Source organism: Pan troglodytes, chromosome 11 (assembly GCF_028858775.2).
Source record: "Pan troglodytes isolate AG18354 chromosome 11, NHGRI_mPanTro3-v2.0_pri, whole genome shotgun sequence".
Taxonomy (NCBI): Eukaryota; Metazoa; Chordata; class Mammalia; order Primates; family Hominidae; genus Pan; species Pan troglodytes.
In genome coordinates this window covers 56,133,388-56,157,875 of record NC_072409.2, presented here as the reverse complement: position 1 = coordinate 56,157,875, position 24,488 = coordinate 56,133,388, and the positions used below count along the sequence as shown (strand labels likewise).

At 37.9% G+C, this 24,488-nt stretch overlaps 1 protein-coding gene across 14 annotated transcripts in view; it reads right to left on the bottom strand.

The window, feature by feature from the left end:
* The window catches only part of LOC107972967 (contactin-associated protein-like 3), a 234,298-nt gene that overhangs the window by 184,732 nt on the left and 25,078 nt on the right, over positions 1 to 24,488 (bottom strand). For all 14 annotated transcript variants that reach the window (XM_054658177.1, XM_054658178.2, XM_054658183.2 and 11 more), the window contains exon 3: positions 4,054 to 4,247. In XM_054658177.1, coding sequence (XP_054514152.1) covers positions 4,054 to 4,247 — 194 coding nt within the window. The remainder of the gene's footprint in view (positions 1 to 4,053; positions 4,248 to 24,488) is intronic.

Here is a 24,488-nt window from a genome sequence, read left to right as displayed (position 1 = left end):
AATGGGTAAAACCAGACCAAAAAAAAACAAAGCCATAAAAAGACAGAGGGAGAGCATACAAGAAATATATAAGACTGGAGAATGCATTTTTAATGTGTCCTTAACATAAAAGTAGAGGCAGCAGGATCCCTAGGAGAGAGCTGGAAATGCATTCTGTTCTCCTGGTACAGGAAGGTTAATACGATGACCCTGAGGGCAGGGGATGTAGCTGTGGTCAGGAAAAGATAATAATAATAAAGATAATAATGTGCTGGGAAAGATAATAAGCCTATAAAAACATAATTTTCATTAATCAAGAGTGTTAATATTTTAGGTATCAAAAATAAATCTTAAGTTATTTTAATATCATCCATTCATATCTAAAATTAATGCCTTGGTAAAGGGCAGAAACTCTAATAAGAGATGTAATTTATTGTTAAGGCAGCAATGATAAGACTGGAGGACAGCCAATATCAGCCCATCTTTTTAAGAAAATACTAAATAGGAGACAGTCAGTGAACTTTATTTCTACAGAAGTAGCTTTGATAGGAAAAATACTAGACACAAGGGACATGCCTAGTGAAGAATATGATAACTATGACTCAGCTCACATTTCCCAAGAGTATATTACTAACCTCTACCATAATTATTTGCTTATTTACTAAAAGAATGGTTTAATGAATAAACAAATGGAGAATATGTCCCTGAGATGTTGATGTAGCAGTTCAAGAAACGCGAATCAAGATGGTTACCAGTGGCAGGGAAGGAGCGTGGGGGGCTGGGGAGGAGGTGGGGATAGTTATGGGCACAAAAAAATAGTAAGAATGAATAAGACCTAGTATTTGATAGCACAACAAGGTGACTATAGTCAATAATAATTTAATTATACATTTTAAAATAACTAAAAGTGTATAATTGGATTGTGTGTAACACAAAGGATAAATACTCGGGATGGATATCCCATTTTATATGATGTGATTATTATGCACTGCATGCCTATATCAAAGTATCTCATGAATCCCATAAATGTGTACACCTGCTATGCACCCACAAAAAGTAAAAGTTTTTTTTAAAAAAAGAAACTCAAATATCTACATAGGTATTTTATAATCCAAACTTGACAGCCTCTCTCTTTGCAATTTTACAACTTTCAGCAAATTCCCCATATTCTCTCCATCTCAGTCTGAACAGCCATTTCACATCTTACAGCTCACTGTTTTTTGTGTATCTCATCCATTATCCATGGTTTTGTTTGCATTACTTTTGCTTTCTGAAATATCCTCCTGAATTATTTTCCAACAACCCACGAGGTAACGCTTTCTCCAAGGCCTGTCATTCTCAAGTCTCTTCGGGTCTGTGTCTTATAACTGAACACTCACAAGAACCATCTCTGGTTTGTTTTGTGGGTTCTCTCTTCAGTAGCATTAACATTTTTTTCACCATGCAAATTCTGTATAGTTGGTCATAGAGTAGGAAATGAAGCTATTAAATGGTTATAATTTGCCAGTCACAGTGATGGAGGATGAAGGAGATGCAAAGATAAAGCCCTATCCCCAAAAACCTTTTAGCTCAAAACGATGGAAGGCTGAGTCCTGAACCCTCATAGCACTACATTTCATTGCTTTAGTCCAAAACAAGTCCTAGAGATGTGCAGAGCCAGGAAGGATCATTTTCAGTGTGGTTGTTCAAAAAAGGCATCCTGGGAGAGGATGAATTTCCCTCATTCATTCAGGAAACATTTCCTGATGTCCTAGTCCTGTTAGGCACAGTTAGGCTTTAGAGGCTGAGTTAGTTTTCCAGAACTGCTGTAACAAAGTGCCACAAACTAGGTAGCTAAAGTGATGGAAGCCATACGTCCAAGATCAAGGTGTCTGCCGGCCATGCTGCCTCCGGAGGCTCTAGGGAGGGATCTGTTCCATGCCCATCTCCTAGCTGCTGGTGCCTCCGGTGTTCTGTGGCTTGTCCATGCATTATTCCAATCCTCCCTCCTCACAGGGCTGCTTCCCTATGTGTCCTTGCACTGTGTTCCCTGTGTGTACATCTGTCTCTGGGTCCAAAGGTCCTTCTTGATGAGGACACCAGTCATATTAGATTAGGGTCAACCCTCCTGACTACATTTTAACTTGATTACCTCTGTAAAAACCTTATATCCAATTAAGGTCACATTCTGAGGTACTGGGAGTTAGGATTCCAACATACGTTTTTGGGAAACCACAAGTCAATCCAGGATAGAGATGCAGGGATGAAAGGCAGGCACAGTGACTTTGAAAGGAAGCTCACACTGTGAGGGGGCACCAGGAAAGTAAATCACTTGTTCCAGTGAAGCTCAACACGCTCCTACACAAGGTAAGATCATGAGAGTTGACATCTGTCATTTTAAGTGTTCTGGATTAGTAAGAACCTTAACCTTTACGCTCTTTCCCCACAGGCTAGTGACCTTTCAGAGTAAGCAAAATTGGCAAATGGCATTGCCTTGGCTATGGTTTCCCTCTGAACTGCTTAACTTGGTAACAAAAATGCTGACGGTACCTCTGTCATTGATGTATTTTTTTTTTAGGAGAAAGAAAGAGCCAAATTACAAATATGATGCAGACTCTATATGAGTCTTCTCTTACAGCATCTCTTTTATAGGGAAACTGTCCACAACATTTTAAACATTATTAATCAATGCAGAGCAAGATTTTAAACAGATACAGGTTACTTTCTTTTTTTTTTTTTTTTTTTTTTGAGACGGAGTCTCGCTCTGTCGCCCAGGCTGGAGTGCAGTGGCGCGATCTCGGCTCACTGCAAGCTCTGCCTCCCGGGTTCACGCCATTCTCCTGCCTCAGCCTCCCGAGTAGCTGGGACTACAGGCGCCCGCTACCACGCCCGGCTAATTTTTTGTATTTTTAGTAGAGACGGGGTTTCACCGTGTTAGCCAGGATGGTCTCGATCTCCTGACCTCGTGATCTGCCCGCCTCGGCCTCCCAAAGTGCTGGGATTACAGGCGTGAGCCACCGCGCCCGGCCGATACAGGTTACTTTCAAACACTATGTAATAAATACTTATTATTATTATTATTATTATTATTATTATTATTGAGACAGAGTTTCTCTCTTTTTTGCCCAGGCTGGAGTGCAATGGTGCGATCTCTGCTCACTGCAATCTCTGCCTCCCGGGTTCAAGTGATTCTCCTACCTCAGCCTCCCAAGTAGCTGCAAAAGTCAAACAAAAAGTGATTACCCCGGCAAAGAGGCACTGACATATAATCAGAAACAGAAATAATGTCACTGTTATGAGGATATTTACAGATTCAGAGAATGTCACAGAGATCTGTAGTCTATGAAAAACTAAATCTGGCCAGGCGCGGTGGCTCACTCCTGTAATCCCAGCACTTTGGGAGGTCAAGATGGGTGGATGACCTGAGGTGAGGAGTTCGAGACCAGCCTGGCCAAAATGGCGAAACCCTGTCTCTACTAAAAATACAAAAAAAAAAAAAAAAATTAGCCAAGTGTGGTGGCACACGCCTGTAGTCCCAGCTACTAAGGAGGCTGACGCAGAAGAATTGCTTGAACCTGGGAGGCAGAGGCTGCAGTGAGCCAAGATCGTGCCACTGCACTCTAGTCTGGGTGATAACAGCGAAACTCTGTCTCTAAAAAAAAAAAACAACAACAAGAAAAACTAAATCTGGCTGCTTAATAAAGGACACACAATTCTTCAAGTTCAAAGTCTGTGTTCCTGTACTTGTCATACACACAGAAACTGCTCATTTATTACATTTTGAAATTTCAGTGTCTTTCAAAAATATCAGATCAAATCAGAGAAATGAATTCAATCTACCACTCTAAAATACTGCAGAGGCAATGTTAAATTACTTTATTAAGCAAACCAAGAAAAAATAAATTATATATGATTTGTATTATTTTTTAACTTCCACACTATTTAATGGTATAATATAAGATTGTCTTTCAATGCTTTCAATGAAATAGGTATCTTACTTTCACTTAGAACATTTTTTTCAAAGTAATTCTTAAAATTTTGTTTTTCTAATAGGTTTGCAGCAATAGGTAGCAATTATTATTATTAGAAACATACCCAGATGCTTTCTTCTCGGCGATACTGTTTCCAGTTTCTCCCACCATCACTGAACATCAGGAGGTAGCTGGTCACCCAGTCAGAGCTCCCATATCCTCCTTGGGTGGCGACAGCAGTGACCTCCATTCTCTCTCCAAGGTCAATTTGCAGCCATTGGTATTTATTTGACACAAGTGGGGTCCAGCCACCAGCTCCTTTTTTGAAACAGAAAAAGTATAAAAATGGTAGAGGAGGAAGTTATTTAACATAGCTGTTACTAGATTAGAAAACTATAAAATTATGAATATATATTAAGAAAATAATCGATTTACAATAGAAAAAATAGAAGAATTACATGTGACTGGATGAACCCTAAATTGTGTTCACATTTAGCTAGATGACCCCTGACATTCTAGAAGGCAGGTGTCCCACTGACTGCAGAAAATGTTTGTTTAATGCAGGTGGCCACTAGAGCATTCCTGTCAACTTTTGGAACTAGTGTTATTTCATAGCCCTTGTGCAAGATTTGCCCTTTGCCAACACAAGAGACTAAATTCCAGTAGTAGGAAGTACAGCATTAAGCACTGATAAATCAAAGACGGTTAATATATTGACCTTGCACTCAAAGTGCTTACAGTCTCATAGGAGAAATGGATGTAAAAGAAGAGTTAAAACATACAGTGCTTTGTGAGGCAATCCCACTTACATGTGGAATTCTAAAAAGTTGAATTCACAAAAGTACAGAGGAGAGTGATGGTTACGAGGAACTGGGGTGTGGAGGAGATATTGGTTAAAAAATACAAAAAGGTATGGAGTAGCAAATGGTCAAGGTGAGTCCTAAGCAGGTTCTGGTGCACTCTGCTCTCTCTGGCAGTACTGCAGGGAAACTGGGGCAAGTCTCACACAGCGCTCATCCACCTTGGACAAGGAAAAGGAGACTGTCGGGTATTGAAGAAGATGCGTGCAGAGCAGAAAATTTGCTCTTTTTGCTCTGACCAATGCCACATCTGAAACAAAAACATAGGCATGTCCGCTGATGTTTTATTGATGTTTGTTATTTTTCTAGTCTAATAGAATTAGGGGACACTCGAAAACCACAGCTTCTTTAATAATCAATGTCTAGAAAAAGAGAGTACTCTATAAACAATTCCCAAGCCGAGGAGTCAGAACACTTTTATTATTCCCTGGTGCTGCCACTTACCTGAAGGCTCTGACAGAAAGTCTGAAGTTCTAGACAGTTCATTATTATTCATTGACTTATACTGTGTGTTTTATTATTAGGGGTTTATCATTATGTCCTCATTTGTAAAGTCTTTAGTACTTCACTACATGTCCAAAAAAGTTTGATATTATTAGAATATAGCTAGGTGTAAAAACGAATAAGTGAGGACATTATACTTTAATATAAGTTATTATGGGGAAGTGTTGAGAAATATAAATGTTAGGCACCTATTTGAATTGACGACTACACTTAACTACTGTTTCCTTATGATTCCCAAGTTTACAGATTCTTAGAAGTCAGATTCTAAGATATTTTTGTAGTGAATCTTTGTTCAAAAATATTTTTTCCTCTGAATGTACGATAAGCACCTCTAAAGTTTATATTATATATATAGTATGTACACAGACATATATAAGATATAATTTTTGTTTGTTTTGCTTTTTATTGTTCCATGTTTTGAATTGAAGAGTCAGGAATTTGATCTAGTAGACAAGATGGAAAATTACTGATAACCAACACTGTGCATCTGATTGACACTAAAATACTCCATATATTTTCTTAATCCAGACAGCTAGGAGGTGGGCACAGCTCTTGTTCAAAGTTAAATGTTCTGCTATAGACCAGGGGCATCCCCACTCATGCAACATGGTTTCCTAGATCGGGCAAGATTTATTCTTGGATGATTTACAGCAATATTTATGTGAGCCCCGGCCAGAGACAGTGCGCAGATTTCTTTAGCCCTCAGTAGGAACTACTTCCACAGTTTCTTCTCTCTGCTCATTCCTCCTTCCAACTTAACTTTTCAGGATGTAACAGAATTCCACCTACCCACTTCCATAATCACTCAATTTAACAATGAACACTTATCGAGCATTTGAGAACTCTAGGTCAGGCAAAGAGTTCCCTTTAAATAAATTTTGCATTTAATTCCTAACATACCTTTAAAAGACAAGGCCTCATTACTACCCTCCATATGGATGGTGGGCAGCTCACCTATGTTTACGCATCTAGCAAGGGGCCCACAAGCTTTGGATCCAGAACCTGTGCAATTAAATATTTTTATTATATTATTTTGATGATAATCATGGGATGTGGTGTTTCTCAAATAAATGTAACAAAGACGTAAAGACGTTTGGGAGTGAGCAGGTCTGGCTACCTAAGGCAGCAGTCCCCATGCAGCAGGGCAACCTCTCCTACTCCTGGTCAGGCAAGGTCTGGGTTTCGGAAAGCTGAGGGTGCAGTGCCAATGGGGTTTTCTCTACTGGCCCTTCCTGTTGACTCCACCAGATCTACTCTTCTCTCCTAAGCCTATGTAAACTTTAATTGGTGGGAGATCCTTTTGGGGTTGGTCTAACTAGCAACCAATAGTCCTAGGTACAACACTACTGAAACTGTGTATCCTTTTCTGTTTTTCTTATTACTATTTTATGGGGTTTTGTTTTGTTTTGTTTTGTTTTTGTTTTTTTTGAGATGGAGTCTCACTCTGTCACAAGCCTGGAGTGCAGTGGCAAGATCTCTGCTCACTGCAACCTCCAACTCCCTGGTTCAAGCAATTCTCCTGCCTCAGCCACCCAAGTAGCCGGGATTACAGGTACGTGCCACCACGCCCAGCTAATTTTTGTATTTTTAGTAGAGACGGGGTTTCACCATGTTGGCCAGGATGGTCTTGGTCTCCTGACCTAGTGATTTGCCCACCTCGGCCTCCCAAAGTGCTGGGATTACAGGCATGAGCCACTGGGCCCAGCCTATTTTATGGTGGTTTTAAAAGAGTTGGGAGAAGGTGAAGGAGATGCTAACAGCCAACCCATCATCTTAGGCTGGATGTTGTACATTGGGAATTTTATACACAGAGCTGAAACTTCTGAGGAACTATTCAATATTTTTGGTTCTTCCCCTCATCTTGGTTAGTCAGCATGAAGGGCATCCTCTTCAGCTTGTATTTCATAACCTTTCTTTGGTGTTTTCACTCCCTCTCATTCCAGGTTTAGAAAAGTAATTACTATGAGAACACATGTGGAGAAGCACAAGGAGGAAAATGAGTTGACACGGTTCTGGTGTGCTACCCTGGGATGGTGTGTTTTCATTAGATGAAGAGGGAGCCACTGGCCATCCCTCTTCTCGGCATCCCTCACAGTTTGTTAGTTTGTTGGTGTTCATGGTTGCACTCCTGGTAACAGATGACACATTTCAGTGACTTCATTTTACCTTTCATGAAGTAGTACTCAAATGCAAATAAGCTATATTTTCAGCCATTACTGATAAAGTAATGAAATTCTGGCATTACCAAAGAATTTCATCAGGATGTTGTAGCCTCATGGTTACAATCTGCAATCCCAGATGCGTTTTAAGGGTAAGCTGCTGTGCACACAATTTAATTAAACGCTGAGTGGAAATGGTGGGAAACACAGCGTGACTGACCTGTGCACTGCTGGATAGCACTAGTCTGTGTGCCTTTGTTAAAGGCAGCTTTGATGGTTGGTATAGAAGGCCACTATGGGTAACAGAAAGAGAAAGGAGGTTGGCTGACTCCACCCCCAACTAGAGTGTGGTAATTGTCCAGTCACTCAGCCTCTCTGAGACAAAAATGTTGTCCTTTGTTTAAAAAAGAAAAGCATAAAGTTGGGAGTGGGGGGATTAACAGTCATATAAATCACCTCACAAGACTGTAAGGAAGACAATGGGATAACTGAAACTACAGCACTTTGTAACGAAATTATTATTCAAATGTGATGTTATACTCAATTTTTGTTGTCTTTAAATTAAACAAATGAAAGTCTTCTATTTGTTAAGTCAAGATTATACATGTGCTGACTACTTTTCAACCTGGAAGTGTCTTTTCATAGTCCCTTCTAGTCTATGGTCAACAAAACTTTGTACACAAAACAGGAGAAGCAGTTATGTCCTCTAAGCTCAGCCTCTCCCCCATAACAAATGTTTCTTCTCCACTTCACCCTCCTCCCCCTGCCTCTGACAAGACATTGCACCTGAGTTAAATAAAGTGTCACAATTCTACCCCACAGATCCTATGAATTACGAAAACTCATCCCCTCCATACATAATATATGTTCTGACACACATGTTCCATTACTGGAATGAGATTAAAATATGCTGAGCAACTGAAACTTTCTCTTACATTTTATATGGCTTGAGGAACAGCAGATGTTATTTTTTAAAGGGTAATTCGTTTTTATAAAGGCTGATATTGGTACCACAGTGAAGATGCTGAGCTGCGCTGTTTTGTCCCTAAATGTTCACACAACATAGGATTTATCTTACGTACCGTTTTATCCACTTTTAGGTTTTCAAGTTCTGAGGAAATTATGAAAGTTTTGCCACTTATTTTGTAATGGAAAACAAGGGAAAAGGGGGAAGTGAGAAACTGTGAAGCATATATTGTATGCTGAGAATTCGACCAGATATTTTCAAGTATATTATCATTTTTTATTTCTAAAAGCATTCAGTGGGTTGTCTTTATCGTATCTACCTTACAGATGAGAAAATAAAATCACTAATTAAAACACATGGAAAGATATTATTTTTAAAATCAGCTATGTTTCATTTTTATCCTTGTCCATGAATATATTCACATGATTTGTCAATCACTTAGTACTTTTTGGTTATAAATAATCTGGCAGGATTATGTCTCTATTTTGTACAGTTATATCTGTGTTATAATTCTGCATTTACATCAGGTCAAAGTTACATTTCACTATCTGGGGCAGGGGGCTCTGCGAAAGGAAAGTAGAAACCCTACAGCTGGGGCCTTAATTGTTTCTGACTAACAACAATAAAACTTCCCATGACTATAGCATCCAGTCATTAAGTGGCAGCACTGTTACAGAGTATGTATTGACTTTGTTTACAGGGGAAATAATGCACAGGTAAATCATCATCATCATCATCATCATTACGATTATCATCATATCACCATAATCTTACACCTTCCTTAACTAAATTTGATACTGAGGGCACAAAATATAAGTAAACAAAGTAAATGTTCAAAGCCAGCCACTATTAGGGGCTTCTATATATCAAGCAAACACACAGTTAAGTCAACGTTGTCCCCATGAGACACTTCCCACTAAGATAACAAATTGTTTCAAATGTGATCTTATCCAGATATATTTGTTTGTTTCTTTCCTCATCTAATTGCATTTTAATTCACATTAAAAATTTCAGGTATTACCTGGGGTGAGCAGGAGGTGGGAAGTGAGACGTGAGGTAGGGACTGTCACAGCTCCTACACTCCAGTGTGATTATATGTAATTTATAGGGAAGAGGAGTGAAGCTGGCTTTAAATAAACTCCCTCATTCCACTTCTGACATTTATAGGCTTTAAACAGCCATGCTTTTTGTCAGTAGATCTGCCTTTTTGCTGAGGGGAATTTAAACATTTACCTGAGATCTAATCTCATTTAGAAAAAAAAGGGCTAACTACACAGATATAGAATCAGGTACCACAGTCTTTTTCAACTATGCTGCTTTAAAGTAAAAAAATACAGAAACCCTCCCCCAGAATCTGTCTTTGTGTACATGTTCTATTTCAGCAGTATTTCCTTCAATCTTAGCAGGTTGAAGCAGAAAGAATATTCAGCCTACTAAAAATGTGTTCATAAAAAAAGAACTGCAATTATGGTTAAAATCTCAGAGTGTATATAACAATTTATAAAATGTATTCTCTTACAAAGTGCATCTACACTCCCTAGCAGCTTTGAAAATGGACAAAGAATAAACAAAAAACAAATAGTAGATGTTAGACTTAAAATTAATCATATAAACAATCATATTAAAGGTAAGTAGTACAAACACTCCTATTAAATGGCAATGATGGTCAGATTAGTTGAGAAAGCAAGATCCAACTATATGTTGCCTACAAGAAACACACTTTAAATAAAAAAGGCTCAAATAGCCTAAGTGTAAACACATGGAAAAATATATATTATGCTAATAATAGTTTTTTTAAAAGCTGGATTGGCTATATTAAACAAAGTAGATTTCAGTGCAAAAATTATTATAAAAGGTAAAGAAAATTATTTTGTAATGATTAAGATGTTCTTTCGTCAGAGAACATAATCCTAAACATGCAAACACTTAATAACAGAGCTTCAAAATACATGAAATGAAACCTAGTAAAACTGAATGAAATAGATAAATCCACAATGACAGTAGGAGATTCTAGCACCCTGTCTCTGTAACTGATTGCACAAGAAGACAGAAAATAGGGATTCAGAAGTATTAATTATCACTATCAACCTATATGATTCATTGATATTTATGGAATGTTTCACCTAACAGAAGAACAAGTATTCTTTTTCAAATTCATTTGGAACTTTTACCAAAATAGACCATTAAACGAGTCATTAAACAAGTTTCAACAAAGTTAAAATCATTTAAGTCATGTAAAGTATATCTTTGTGATATACAATAGATTAAAATAAGAAATCAACAATAGCAACTTCTCTGAAAAATCCAGGAATATTAGGAAACTAATAACACATACTTCATAATCAATGAATCAAAGAAGAAACTAAAAGGGAAATTAGCAAGTATTTCAAGCTGAATGAAAATGAAAATACAATTTATCAAAATCTATGGGCTGGAACTTCTGGCTTCTGCCCCAGGAAGTAGAAAGCTATAAGGAGCCTCATTTCCACCCTTACAACAAACTTCAAGTTCATGATCTTTTACAAATGTATTGGAGAGTTGAGCTTGCAGAACCACCACCTGGCCTAAAATCTAGAGATACGAACCTCGCAGGGAGAGATGTGAGCAGGAGCTCACCTTAGATAGATGAAACCAGAGGTCAGTAAGAAAAGTTCAGCTGGAATAGTTAACAAAATGGTGAAACCTACTGTGCAGGCTGGTGGGACAGTGAGAAATCCTTTATCACCCCAGAAGTTGGGGGAGTGTTCCCTCTTGCAGGCACTTGCTCCACGGGCCATTGGCAGAAACTCACATGCACTCCACTGAGAACTCTATTTGGCCCTCACAGAAAATATCAGAAAGAGCCCTAAAGGTTAAATGACTCAGCCTATAACCTCCCTTATCTCCACATCTTGATTTTTGGGTAGGTGTAGTTCCATTCATCTTGGTAACTAACTGCATAATTCAATAAAACCATCATTGTGCATTTTTTCACACATCCAATAAAGTATCTGATGAGACATATAATCTCAAATTATCACTTGAGCAGGCAAAGAAGCCATTATCTTCACTTGGTGAGTAGAAACAATTAGGCAAAAGTGATGGGTGATGTGCAAACAGGGCATATGAGGAGAGGGCTGGAATGGAGTCAGGGCACCCTGAGGCTGACGGCACGCCTCTCATTGTGTTCCATTTCCCACAGATAGTGTGTTTACTTTCTTCAGGGAGTGATTAAACACGTGTATTTGTCTTTCTTATTAAATGACAATTGATGTCATGCAAGGAAACATGAGAGTGAAATGCTGAGAAGTGAATATTTTAGTGAATATCAAATTATCCATCTGTATGTGATTGATTGCTCAGTCAACCAAAATCCCCTAGCCCACCCCCTAAAAAAAAAGAGATGGTAATATTTACATTTTTCTTAAGGATATGATGTAGTTAAACTAATTATAGTTTATGAAATTGCTGTGAAAGCCTCATATGAAGAGAGACATGCATTTATTATTGCATGTAATAGGACACTATCAAAATATGATGCAAAAGGAATGTCCTCTAAACATTACAATAATGTTTATTTTAAATTGCTATTAACAGAGGAATTTTTTTTAGAGGCAAGCACACAACAGGGACAATGTGGGGCATCAGAATTCTGCTAACGTTTGTCCCACTGAATTCTTTGGAAAAAATATGACAACCTAAAAAAAATCCAGTTGGCAAAAATTAATGTGAAAGAAAATAGGTGAATCTGCACCATGTCCTTTAGAAGTTCTGGAATGCCTCCCTTAACACTGACTTTAATAACTAATGTAGGAGAGTTGGTTATAGGACCAACTGTTGTAATTTACCATTTTCATCATTGGTCATAGTCCTTTTGAATCAGTTTTGAAGCATAAATTAAACTGCCAGTCAGAATTTAAATGTTATTTAAGAAAAAAATTATTTTGAAATACAGCTTCACATGAATTGGCAAAGACAGTACAGAGAAGTGATGTGTACTCTTCACCTAGTTTCTACCAATGGTTACATCTTATAAAATTACAGTACAATATCAAAACCAGGAAACGATGTGTCTATCCAGTTGTATGACACGTTTAGGGTCCGTAACCCCCACCACAATCAAGAAAGAGAATGACTTCACTACCACGACAATCCTCCTCATTGGTACCCTTTACAGTTATACATAGCAACCACTAATTTGTTTTCTATCTCTATAATTTCCTCAATTCCTCAGGTTCCTAGATGGTCTGTCTTCCCTACATTTTTTCATTCTTATGTTTATTTTATATATAAAGTGCCTTTTAAAATGTACTTATCAGGAAGAATATATTAAAGACATGTACTTCATCTCTCCGGAGCAGAAGCTGGCAATATGATGGTGAATACAGTGTCCCTTTATTCTTGAGTGATTCCAGTTGCCTCTGGTAAACAGGAAGTTTCCTATTCAACCTCACCTTTCTTGCCAAGAACTGCATGACAGTTGAGCTGTCACATGTATCACTGGATTTTTTTGAACAGGAAAAAAGTGAAAGGACAACATTTTTAGAAGGAAGAATGCAAACTGTAAGAGAGTGATGCGAAAATCCTAGAGAGGAGTGGGACGGCATTCTTCATTAAGAGTAATTGGTAACATTAAGGAACAATTAAGTACATAAAGAAATCATGGCCTATCAGTAGCTTTAATTTTATTACTAAATAGCAACCAGTTCAATGAATATGCCACATTGTGGTTATCCATTCAGTGGCTGATGGACATTTGAGTTGTTTCCAGTTTTTGTCTACTGTATTAGTCCATTTTCACACTGCTGATGAAGACATATCTGAGACTGAGTAATTCATAAAGAAAAAAGGTTTAATGGATTCACATTTCCATGTGGCTGAGGCCTCACAATCATGGCAGAAGGCAAAAAGCATATTTTACGTGGCAGCAAACAAGAGAGAATGACTATCAAGCAAAAGGGGGTCCCCCTTATAAAACCATCAGACCTTGTGAGATTGATTCTCAAATACGAGAACAGTATGGGGGAAACCGCCCCCATGATTCAGTTATCTCCCACTGGGTCCCTCCCACAACACCTAGGAATTATGAGAGCTACAATTCAAGATGAGATCTGAGTGGGGACACAGCCAAACCATATCATCTACTATGAATAATGTTGCTATGAATATACATATATAAAAATTTTTTTTTACATTTTTTACATTTTTGCATTTACATTTTTTTTTTTAATTTTTTTTTACATTTTACAACAGGCGGAGTCTCGCTCTGTTGCCCAGGCCAAGAATCAATGCAATCTCAGCTCACTGCAACCTCCACCTCCCAGGTTCAAGCGATTCTCCTGCCTCAGCTACCCGAGTAGCTGGGATTCCTGGTGTGCACCACCATGTCCAGTTAATTTTTGTATTTTTAGTGGACACGGGGTTTCGCCATGTTGGCCAGGCTGGTCTCGAACTCCTGACCTCAAGTAATCCACCCACCTTGCCCTCTCAAACTGGCGGCATTATAGGTGTGAGCCACTGTGCCCAGCCTCTATGAACATTTAAGTCTTAGAGTGGACATATATTTTTTGGAGTGGAATTGCTGGGTTATATGGTAAGTACATGCTTTTACTTTTTAAGAAACTGCCAAACTATTCTCCAAGGTGGTGGCACCATTTACATTCCCACCAACAAAGTATGACAATTAGGATTATTACAATTAGGACAATTCCAGTTTCTTCCAATCTATAAACATAGTGTGTCTCTCAATTTATTTGAGTCTTCTTTATTTTCTAATAGCTATGTTTTATAGTGTTCCATGAACAGGTCCTGCACACCTTTCGTAAGATCTACATTTAAGTATTTTATTTTTTAATGCTATTGTGAATGAAATTCTTTTCTTAATTTGATAATCAGATTGTTACTACTACATAAAAAAGAATTGATTTTTCTATATTAACCTTGTATCCTGTTAACTTGCTAAAATTCACTTATTAGTTGGTGTCTTTTAGATTTCTAGATTTCTTAGAAGATCTCCATATAGGATCATGTTATCCATACACAATAATGTATGGAGAGACAGTCCACTTTAAGCAGCTTGCACTCCTACATGTTTTGTTGGGTCTGCTAAGACTACAAAGGCCTAAAAGCTCTTTTATGGACCCTTTTTTCATGGTTGTTTATGCAGCTGGTAACCTTGAGAGGTGAGGTTACATTTTCTTCCACACAAAGAGCCTTCTCACTTACTACTTGCTATAACTGCAGTAGATTCCCCAAGCTCATTATTTCTCAGCTGCAATACAAGTCTGCTATGAGTGTAATATTCATACGTGCCCTATTGCATTGCCCCTGTGGGCCTCAGGGGCAAAGGAGACAGATACAAATATGCTGAAACTCATGTTGTTGTTTGTGGTGCCATGAGTAATATAGTTCACAGGTGTTGTCATTCTTTAATTTTAGCCATCCTAGAGAACATATTATCTCTCTATGATATTGACTTATATTTCTCCAATGGTTAATGATTTTAATACCAAATGTTGACCAGGATAAGAAGCAACTGGAATTGACACACATTGCCAATGGGAGTATAACATGTTCAAGGGCTTTTGAAAATAGTTTGACAGTTTCTTTAGAGTTTCACATACTGAAATTCCACTCCCAAAAGCGATGTAAAAGAATGTTTGTAGAAATTTATTCATAATAGATCCATACTGGAAACAAGCCACAAGTGTCCATTTTAAAAAGAATGGATAAACAAACAGCACAATTGAAATCTACTCAGCAATAGAAGGAAATGTGCCACAAATCCACGCAACAACATGGATGGATCTCAGAAAGCTTATGCTCACTAAAGGGAGCTGGATACAAAAGCTTCTGTATGATTCTGGTACTGTATGACTTTTTGTAAGTTCAAAAGCACAAGCCAACCTAAATAATATGACAGAAAGTAGAACAGTGATAGGTAGAAGGTGCCTAGATAATCAATAAATAATCAATAAAAAGTATTAACAAATGGTAAGGGGGTGATGAACTGATCTGTAACTTGATCTGGGCTCTGGTAATACAGGCGTATACATCTGTAAATATTAACCAAATGGCACACTTTATGCATTTAATTGTATTTTAAGTTATGCCTCAATTCCAAAAATTTTAAAAATAATTTTTAAAGTGACCCAAGAGAATCAGACCAGCCAAATATTTATTGTTCTCATGTCTAATCTATATTAACATCCTTATGAATATTTTGTTTGAATGCCACTTCCTGTCATAGTACTAACAACCTATTTTAGATGAATTTTAATTAAAGTTACATATGCTGCTGAAGCATACTCTTTGCGTAAGTAAATAAGATTAATTTCTTTAAAATCTACATATTTCTTCAACCGAAACACATTTTGCTATAGATAACCTGATGCTATTTTGTTTGGCCTGTAGTCAGCTGAATCATTCAACATTTGTAACATATTCACATTGTCATATGCTACAAATCTGAGGGAAAAAAAGCATAAAAATAGAATGCCATTGGACTTACTAGTTCTAAGAACTATTAAAAGGCACAGATAAAAAATTTAGTAAACAATATCCTCAGGCAAAATATTTTCTGTTGTATTAACGTTCTACTTTTCAGGTCCTTTGTTGTATATGTAAATTGGCACATCTAACACCTAGGCACATTGGGAAGCTTAGTGTAGCTTCTGACCTATAAACTAAGGAGGGGAATATGCAAGAATTTTGATTTTATGAAAAATGAGGACCAGGCGTGGTGGCTCACACCTGTAATCCCAGCACTTTGGAAGGCCAAGGTGGGCGAATCCCCTGAGGCCAGGAGTTGGAGACCAGCCTGGTAAACATGGTGAAACCCCATTTGTACCAGAAGATATAAAAATCAGCCGGGCCTGGTGGTGGGTGCTTGTAATCTCAGCTACTTGGGACAAGGGTAATCCCAGCTATTCAGGGAAAGGGAAAGGGAAAAAGGGAAAAAGGGGAAAAGGGAAAAAGGGTGAAAGGGGGAAAGGAGAAAGAAGGGGAAAGAAGGGGAAAGAAGGGGAAAAGGGAGGGGAGGGGAGGGGAGAAGAAAAATGTAGGGGAATTTAATTCTTATTAGATTAGTTATCTTAAATATTTGCTACATTTACATTATTCTATCAGAGATTTATACTCTTTATATTTTTAAATTATTGCATACATTTTTATCAATTTCTTTCCTCTAGATTCCTCATACAAAACAATGAAATCTCACATCCTATTCTGTTTTGGGATATTGCACTGTGCAGAATAGTGGAAATTTCAAGTAGTTAAAGATCGCATACTATAACAAACCATTTATGGGTCATTTCCCCAATGTAAGAATTTTGCTTTTATTTATTAATATGATTTTAAACTATGGTGCCAAGTTTTCACTAGGAGTTATACTTTCTAATGTGGGAAATAAATATCTTGATATTGAAAAGCCCTTACAAATATCCTGAGCTATTCATTTTGTATTAAAAATATTCAGTAATTATTTTCTCTGCCTCTTAATCAGTGAACCTAGTCAGTGTGCCAAGAAAGCATGATCACATGGAAGGACATCTGAATAGTGGAGAAATACGAGGAGTGGAGGGAAAAGATCCAGTATGTTTCCATTTGCTCTGTGTTTGCAGTTTATCACATAGGTTTCTAAATTATCCTTGTCTATGAAATTCATTCCCATACACCAACGTTAATTTCCATTCAAACCCACGGGCTTGCTCCCTGATTGTACTCTGCACGTGAGAGTTCATGGTTTTCAATATATAAAGCCCGTTTGAATCATTAACGCTTCTGGCTGAGAATGAGAGTTAACGCAAGCACTTTCTAAAAACAGAAAAAGAGGGCAAAATACATATACGCTTTTGCCTAGCCAGTTTCAATTTGCTTCTAGCAAAATTATCCATTTCATCCCTACTCCTGCACTTCTATTTCACATTAATGAAGGAGAATATGTACTTATTAAAATGGAAAGTTGTCTCACATAAAATGCTACTGAGCCAATCCAATGAATGTTCGCAATTAAAGGTATAATAATCATAAAAAGAAGAAAACTTGATAAGCAAAAGAATAATCAAGTACTAGCATGAGTTACTAAGTGTTTTATTTCTTAAGCTTTTGTCTAAATAACTTTGGATCACATAGTTTTCTTAAGGAGACACTTAAGAAGAATGACAAATGGAACTCTACTTTTTCTTTATTTGCCTTTTCTTGTATCAAATGCCCCATCACATTTTAGAAATCTTGGTTTTGCAGAAAAATTTAGCAATGTGCAATTCCAGGAAATATCAATGTAAACTTAATGACAACAAAGTCAGGTTTAATAGTCAAATCCAAATTTCAAGAATTTCATATTTTATATAATGGCACCAATTTTCCTGCAGCTGAATATACACAATCTGACTATACCTATATGTCAGTATACATACATATATATACTGAAATATATATGTATGTATATACTGACACTGACATATATAGTCAGTATATGACTATGACTATAGTCAGTATATATGACTATGACTATATATAGTCAATATACAGTTAGTATATACTAACATATATGTATATGTGTATATGTACTGACATATATATGTGTGTTTATATGCACACACACTGACCATGTACTGACATGTGTGTGTGTATATATATACACACACTCTCACACTGACCGTATATATGTATATATTCCTGCAACTGAATATACACACACACACACACACACACACACACACACACATACATTCAGCTTCAGGAAAACTGGTGCCATTACATAAAATATAAAGTTCTTGAAATTTGGATTTGACTATTAAGTACACACTGACTCTCTCTAAATATATATATATATACACACACACACATATGTATATATTTAGTACATAGTACATACACACACAGATATATACATACGTGTTCTGTATTTATGTACATTTATTGAACACATTAAAATCTATTAATTTGCAAAATTATATATACAAAATTAATCATACACTTGTGATGAACCTTTTCATTCTTTCATGTTTCTTTGCATAAAGAAGTAAGAGAGTTGTTTGGATATTAGAGTGGAAGAGTATACATACATAATCAGAAGTTTCCAGAGGAAACATGAAGAGATGTCAACTATTTCTCCATTTTTTACTGATAATGCTTTCCAGAATCATGACTTTTGATTTTTGTTGTGCTATAATTACTCACTCTTTACAATGTCCACTTACTTCCTTGAGGGATATGACAGGAAGATTGAGAAAAACTGTGGCTGGAAGGCCGGCAGTGCTGTAGAGACCCTGGGACCTGGGCCCTTCTTCTTTGGCTCCAGGTCATCCTGTGGTCTCCCCACCTTCCTCCTGCTTCCCTGGGCCCTCCTCACAACACTTCACAGACTTCTGTCCTCGTCTTGTTGTAACATCTTTTCTAAAATGTATTTTACAATAATTTCTCTACATTTCCTAAGCATCTGAAATGTAGTGTGACAATTTCATATATATTAATACTTTATACAATTCCTCATTCTGGTTTAGGAAAAATTACAAATCAGTTTAAAACTATTTTGGCAAGCAATCTAAATTAACTACAGAATATCTTCTTATTGCTTTCCTGTAACAAGAAAGAGGTGGTGATGAGATGGTACACAGGTAATCCTTTATGAAAGCTATGGAATTCAGGGCATTGTTAATTCTTACTAAAATATGTGGAAACTTAGCAACTTTGAGCATCATAAAAAATAAATAGGAAGGTACATGGAAGAAAAACCATGTTCTCTAAAACCCCATAAAGCTAAGTTTTCTAAATATAATGAAATGTAAAATTTTTTTAAAATCTGACTTTTTTCTGGTTTATTTTCCTTTTTAATTTTTAATTTTTGTGGGTATGTAGTAGTTGTATGTATTTATAGGGTACATGAGATATTTTGATACAGGCATGTAATACATAATAATCACATCATAGAGACTGGGGTATCTGACTTAAGCAGCTTTTGTACTGGACCACACTTAAAATAGTTTAAAGCTAAAATAATGGTATACAAAGAATTATCAGCACAGTCAACAATCATCATCATCATCATCATCATCATCATCATCATCATCATTTTCCGTTTTTTCAATCTGAACCAAAGGGAGATTGTTATATCTACTGACAAATACAAAAATCAAATGGGATTATGAGAATGGTCCTGTGTCAGCTAGTTATAAATAGAAAATACACATATATATCCTATTGGAAGGAAAATACACATATACACACATCACCCAAATGGTGATGTTTTACAACACGTTATGTATAAAATTAGGCATAAAACTGAACTTTAATTTTCAGTGAAGTATGAATAAAATAGTGAAGAGCTCTCCAGGTTGACAATTATAGGAACAATTCTAAAACTACTCATCAGCTGATTGGGACTCCTTATAAAATTAATTTAAATGCACCAAAAGCCATATTGCATTTATACTGTAGAAGGTAAAACTGGTACAGCCATTTCATAAAAAGATTTTTGATATTTTCCTGTTTTTTAAAATTGAATAATTGTGACACAGAGAATGAGAAATGCATTAATCTTATTCTTAGAGGTTTCTCTGTCGAGTTTAAGTTGCCAATGTCATATGCCTGGCAGTGTGGTGGCCAATTTAAATGGAACCATAGGGGATTCATTCAGTCCATGTAAACTACTTAAACATCACCTGACGGTCCCCTCCCCTGCACCGTGGGCTGCCATAACCTAATTTAACAAGCTCTTTCAGAGTTTGGACATTTCTTTGGTAACAACTGACATTACCTGGCATTATTTCATGTTTTATTCTGAATTATTCTACTACAGAAGCTTAAGTTTAATTCCATCTATACATATTATTTAATGTTTGCTTTGTCATGGCTCTGAGCTAGATGTTGTGAAACAATGTGCTTAACTGCCACTTTTACTCCCACTGTTGATACTACTAATTGCCGGGCGCGGTGGCTCACGCCTGTAATCCCAGCACTTTGGGAGGCCAAGGTGGCCAAGGCGGATCACGAGGTCAGGAGTTGAGCCTGGCCAACATGGTGAAACCCCGTCTCTACTAAAAATACAAAAAATTAGCCAGGCGTGGTGGCGCGCACCTGTAATCCCAGTTACTCAGAAGGCTGAGGCAGGAGAATCGCTTGAACCCAGGAAGCGGAGGTTGCAGTCAGCCAAGATCACGTCACTGCACTCCAGCCTGGGTGACAGGGTGAGGCTCCATCTCAAAAACCAAAACAAAACAAAACAAATTAAAAAAAAATCTACTAATTATAATTTTTGCTTCAGCAGCACTCAGTAGATTTTAGCTACTTTGGATCAGATCATATATTAATTTTTTAATTATGGTAATACACATCACATGAAATTTACCATTTGAACTGTTGTATATGTAAAGTTCAGTAGCATTAAGTACATTCACGTTGTGCAACCATCACTACCATCCATCTCTAGAGCTGTTTCACCTTCCCAAATGAAAACTCTGAACCCACTAACAATAACCTCCATTACCAGCCCCTGGCAACCACTATTCTATTTCTTGTCTCTATGAATTTCACTACTCTAGGTACCTCATATAAATGAATAACGTAGTAGTTGTCCTTTTGTGTCTAGCTTATTTTCCTTAGCATAATGTCTTGAAAGTTCATCTGTGTTACAGTACGGGCCAGAATTTTCTTCCTACACTGCACTAGGCTTCTCCATTTGTCCATCAATGGAAATTTGGGTTGTTTCTCTTTTGGCTCTTGTGGATACACCTGCTCTGAACATTGGTGTAACATAACCTAATTATTTTATGTGTATTAATTCATTTAATCTTCACAACCTATTTTACTCAAGTTAACTGTTTCATGATAGGTACTTTACTAATCCCATTTTATAACTGAGGAAACAAAAACTCAGGGAGATAAAGGAATTTGTCCAAAGTCACACAGCTAGTAAGGGATAGAGCCTGGATGATTCCAAGCTTATCCCTAATCACTAAGGATAAGACAGCACCCTTCCTTCAAGGAAGTTAGAATTGCACAAAGCGTAAGAAAAGCATACAAACACCTAGTAAGCACACTGGCATGTGATAAATGCTGAGAGCTTTTTAAGGGAAAGTGCCAGACATATTTAGCATGCAGTCTTAGTAAAAATCTAGATTAGGTCTGGCAGCCAAAATCTAGATTATGACCTGCTTTATATAGCCAGAGAACTAAGAATGGTTTTACATTTGTAAAGCGCTGCATTTAAAAAAAAAAACAAAGAGGGCGGGGGCTGGGTATGGTGGCTCAGGCCTGTAATCCCAACATTTTGGGACGCTGAGGTGGCTGGACTGCTTGAGCCCAGGAATTCAAGACCAGCCTGGGCAACATAATGAGATCCCATCTTTACAAAAAATATAAATGTTCGCTGGGTGTTATGACATGTGACTGTGGTCCCAGCTACTCGGGAGGCTGAGGTGGGAGGATCACCTGAGCCCACGGAGGTTGAGGCTACACTAAGCTGTGATCTTGCCACTGTACTCCAAACCTGGGCAACAGAGCAAGACTGTGTTTCAAAAAAAGAAAGAGAAAGAGAGAAGAGGGGAAAAGAAAAAAAGAGGGAAGGAAAACAAGGAAGGAAGGAAGGAAGGAGAAGGAGGAGGAAGGGAGGGAGGAAGGGAGGGAGGGAAAACAGAGAAAGAAAAAAGAAAAAAAAGAAATGTAACAGAGACCTTACATGGTCCACAATACCAAAATCATTTTCCATCTGTCTCTTTACAGCAGAAGTTTGCTAACTCCCATGTTTAACTTTTATTTTTAATTGATGAATAATAATTGTACATTTTTATGAGGTGCAATGTGATGTTTGGATACATGCATACACTGTAAAATGATCAAATCAGGCTAATCAGCATATCAGTCACCTCAAATATGTATCATTCTTTTAGCGGTGAGAATAGTTAAAATTCTCTCATATATTTCAAAACAGACAACACTTATTAACTATATTCACTATGCTGTGCAAAAGAACAACAGAAATTATTATTCCTATCTACCCAAAACTATGTACCTACTGACCAACATCTCCCCCTTCCCTATCCACCCTCTCCTCTAGCGTCTGGTAACCACCATTCTACTCTCTACTTCTGTGAGCACTGTCTTTAAATTCCACATGTAAGTGAGACTATATGGTATTTGTCTCTCTGTGCCTGGTTTATTTCACTTAACATAATGTCCTCCAGGTTCATCCATGTTATCACAAGTGTCAGAGTTCCCTGCATCACGGGTTTTAACCCACACCTTTGATGTACTTGGCTCTAGTAAGTACAAGCGTGGGGAAAATGTAAAACTCTTTTTGTGCAAGCATTCTGCATCATGTTTCAGACTTTCAAAGAAAATTTTAAGTCATCCTCAACAACATCACATTAATTTGAGGCTAGAGAAGATACTGACTATAACCCTGACAAAAGCCACTTGAGCAAATCCGTCAGAATCATTCTGCAGGTATAAATTTTTAAATCACAAACTCATGAGGGAAAATGTAACTTCATTTCTCCATAACCCAGAAAGCTTTCTAGTAGAAGCTGGAATTCTGGCTGATACAGAGACTGGAAGTAGTCACAACAGGTGTCTCTGTCCAGTTAAGGGATAAGCCTGTCAGTTCGTGTCTGTATTGGTCGCAGACCCTTGAAAATTCCTTCAGGGGTTCTTTTACTTCCCCTTCATCCCCAGAGTTAACTCTGGTCTCTTCTGGCTTTGCTAATTGCCTTGGTAAAGCGGGGAGGGGAGTGTGTTCAAGCCCCAAGTAGAGGTCAGCACTGCACTGTCCTCAGGGATGGCGACCTGCTGCCGATGGAGCCAAGTCCTCCCATCCCAGGCTGGGACAGTGCTCTCCACAACGTTTTGGTGACCCTTTCTCCTCCCTCTGCCAGACCTCTGGCAGGAACATGGTCTTGCTCACCTGCCTTTGGTACCTCAGGGTGTCCTTGGATAACTGGGGCTGTCCTCACCGGCCACCAGAGCTGCCGCAGGGCGTCCAGTCCTGTCACTGAATGTGCCGCAGCACAATGAGGATGCCGTGCAGGCTGCTCTTGGAGACTGGCATTCTCCTTTCCACTACACACTTGAGAGTGCCCACTCAGATCCCTGAGCTTCAGTGAAGACTTCCATTAAGCCACCACCGGCAAGGCTCTGCTTGAGAGCAGAGCTTCAGGGCAGTCCCCACCTCTCTATGCATCCTATCGTGCAGTCCTGCTGAGGGTTCCTAGTCTGCGAGATAGCAGAAAAATTAAAACACCTTTAGCCTGCTCAATTCCCTTTCAAACTTTTTCTACCTCAGACCAAAAGATGCTTTTGGACTTCAGAAGTGAAGATTAATGCCTTGGTTCACAGTCTCTGCAATGATCCCCTTTTCTCTACACAGAAGACTCAAGACAATCTGAGTTAGGAGCAAAGACGGAGGTCTGAGGGCACTGGCGAAAAATTTCAGTGAGCTTGGAAGCAGGGTCATTTATGTTAATTGTACATGTCATCCCACACAGACATGGCCTTTATAGGAATTATCAGTGTCGTGAAGAAAGTTTTTATTTCCATTTTTAAACCTCATATCCCCTCATCAAAAGCTCCCATCATGAGTTTCTGGCTGACTTACGCCAGGACTCACAGAATGATTCATCCCTACATGAAAAAGTATTTTCACCAGCCTCAAAGGTTATCAGGAATTACTAGATCAAATAATTGTTAAAGAAACTTTCCAAAAGCTCATTCTACTTGCCCCTCCAAGCAAAATACTAACTTTGTGATGGATTTTAGACATTCCTAGTCCATAACAGTGGCATGAAACTTTTTTTTTTTTTTTTTAATAGAGACAGGGTTTTGATGTTGCCCAGGCTGGTCTCCAACTCCTGGGCTCAAGGTGATCCAACCGCCTCAGCCTCCCAAAGTGCTGGGATTACAGGCGTGAACCACCGTGCCCGGTCCCGCACAGAAGTTTTTGATGTTAGGTGTGCCACCTTCAATGATGGCTGTGTGGATCCAATATCTGCTTCTCTTTCATTCATAAAATTCACCAAGTTCACATTGGAAAACATTATTCCATGGTTATTCCAGAAAATATTAGATTATCCCCGTTCTGTTTGAAAACTGACTG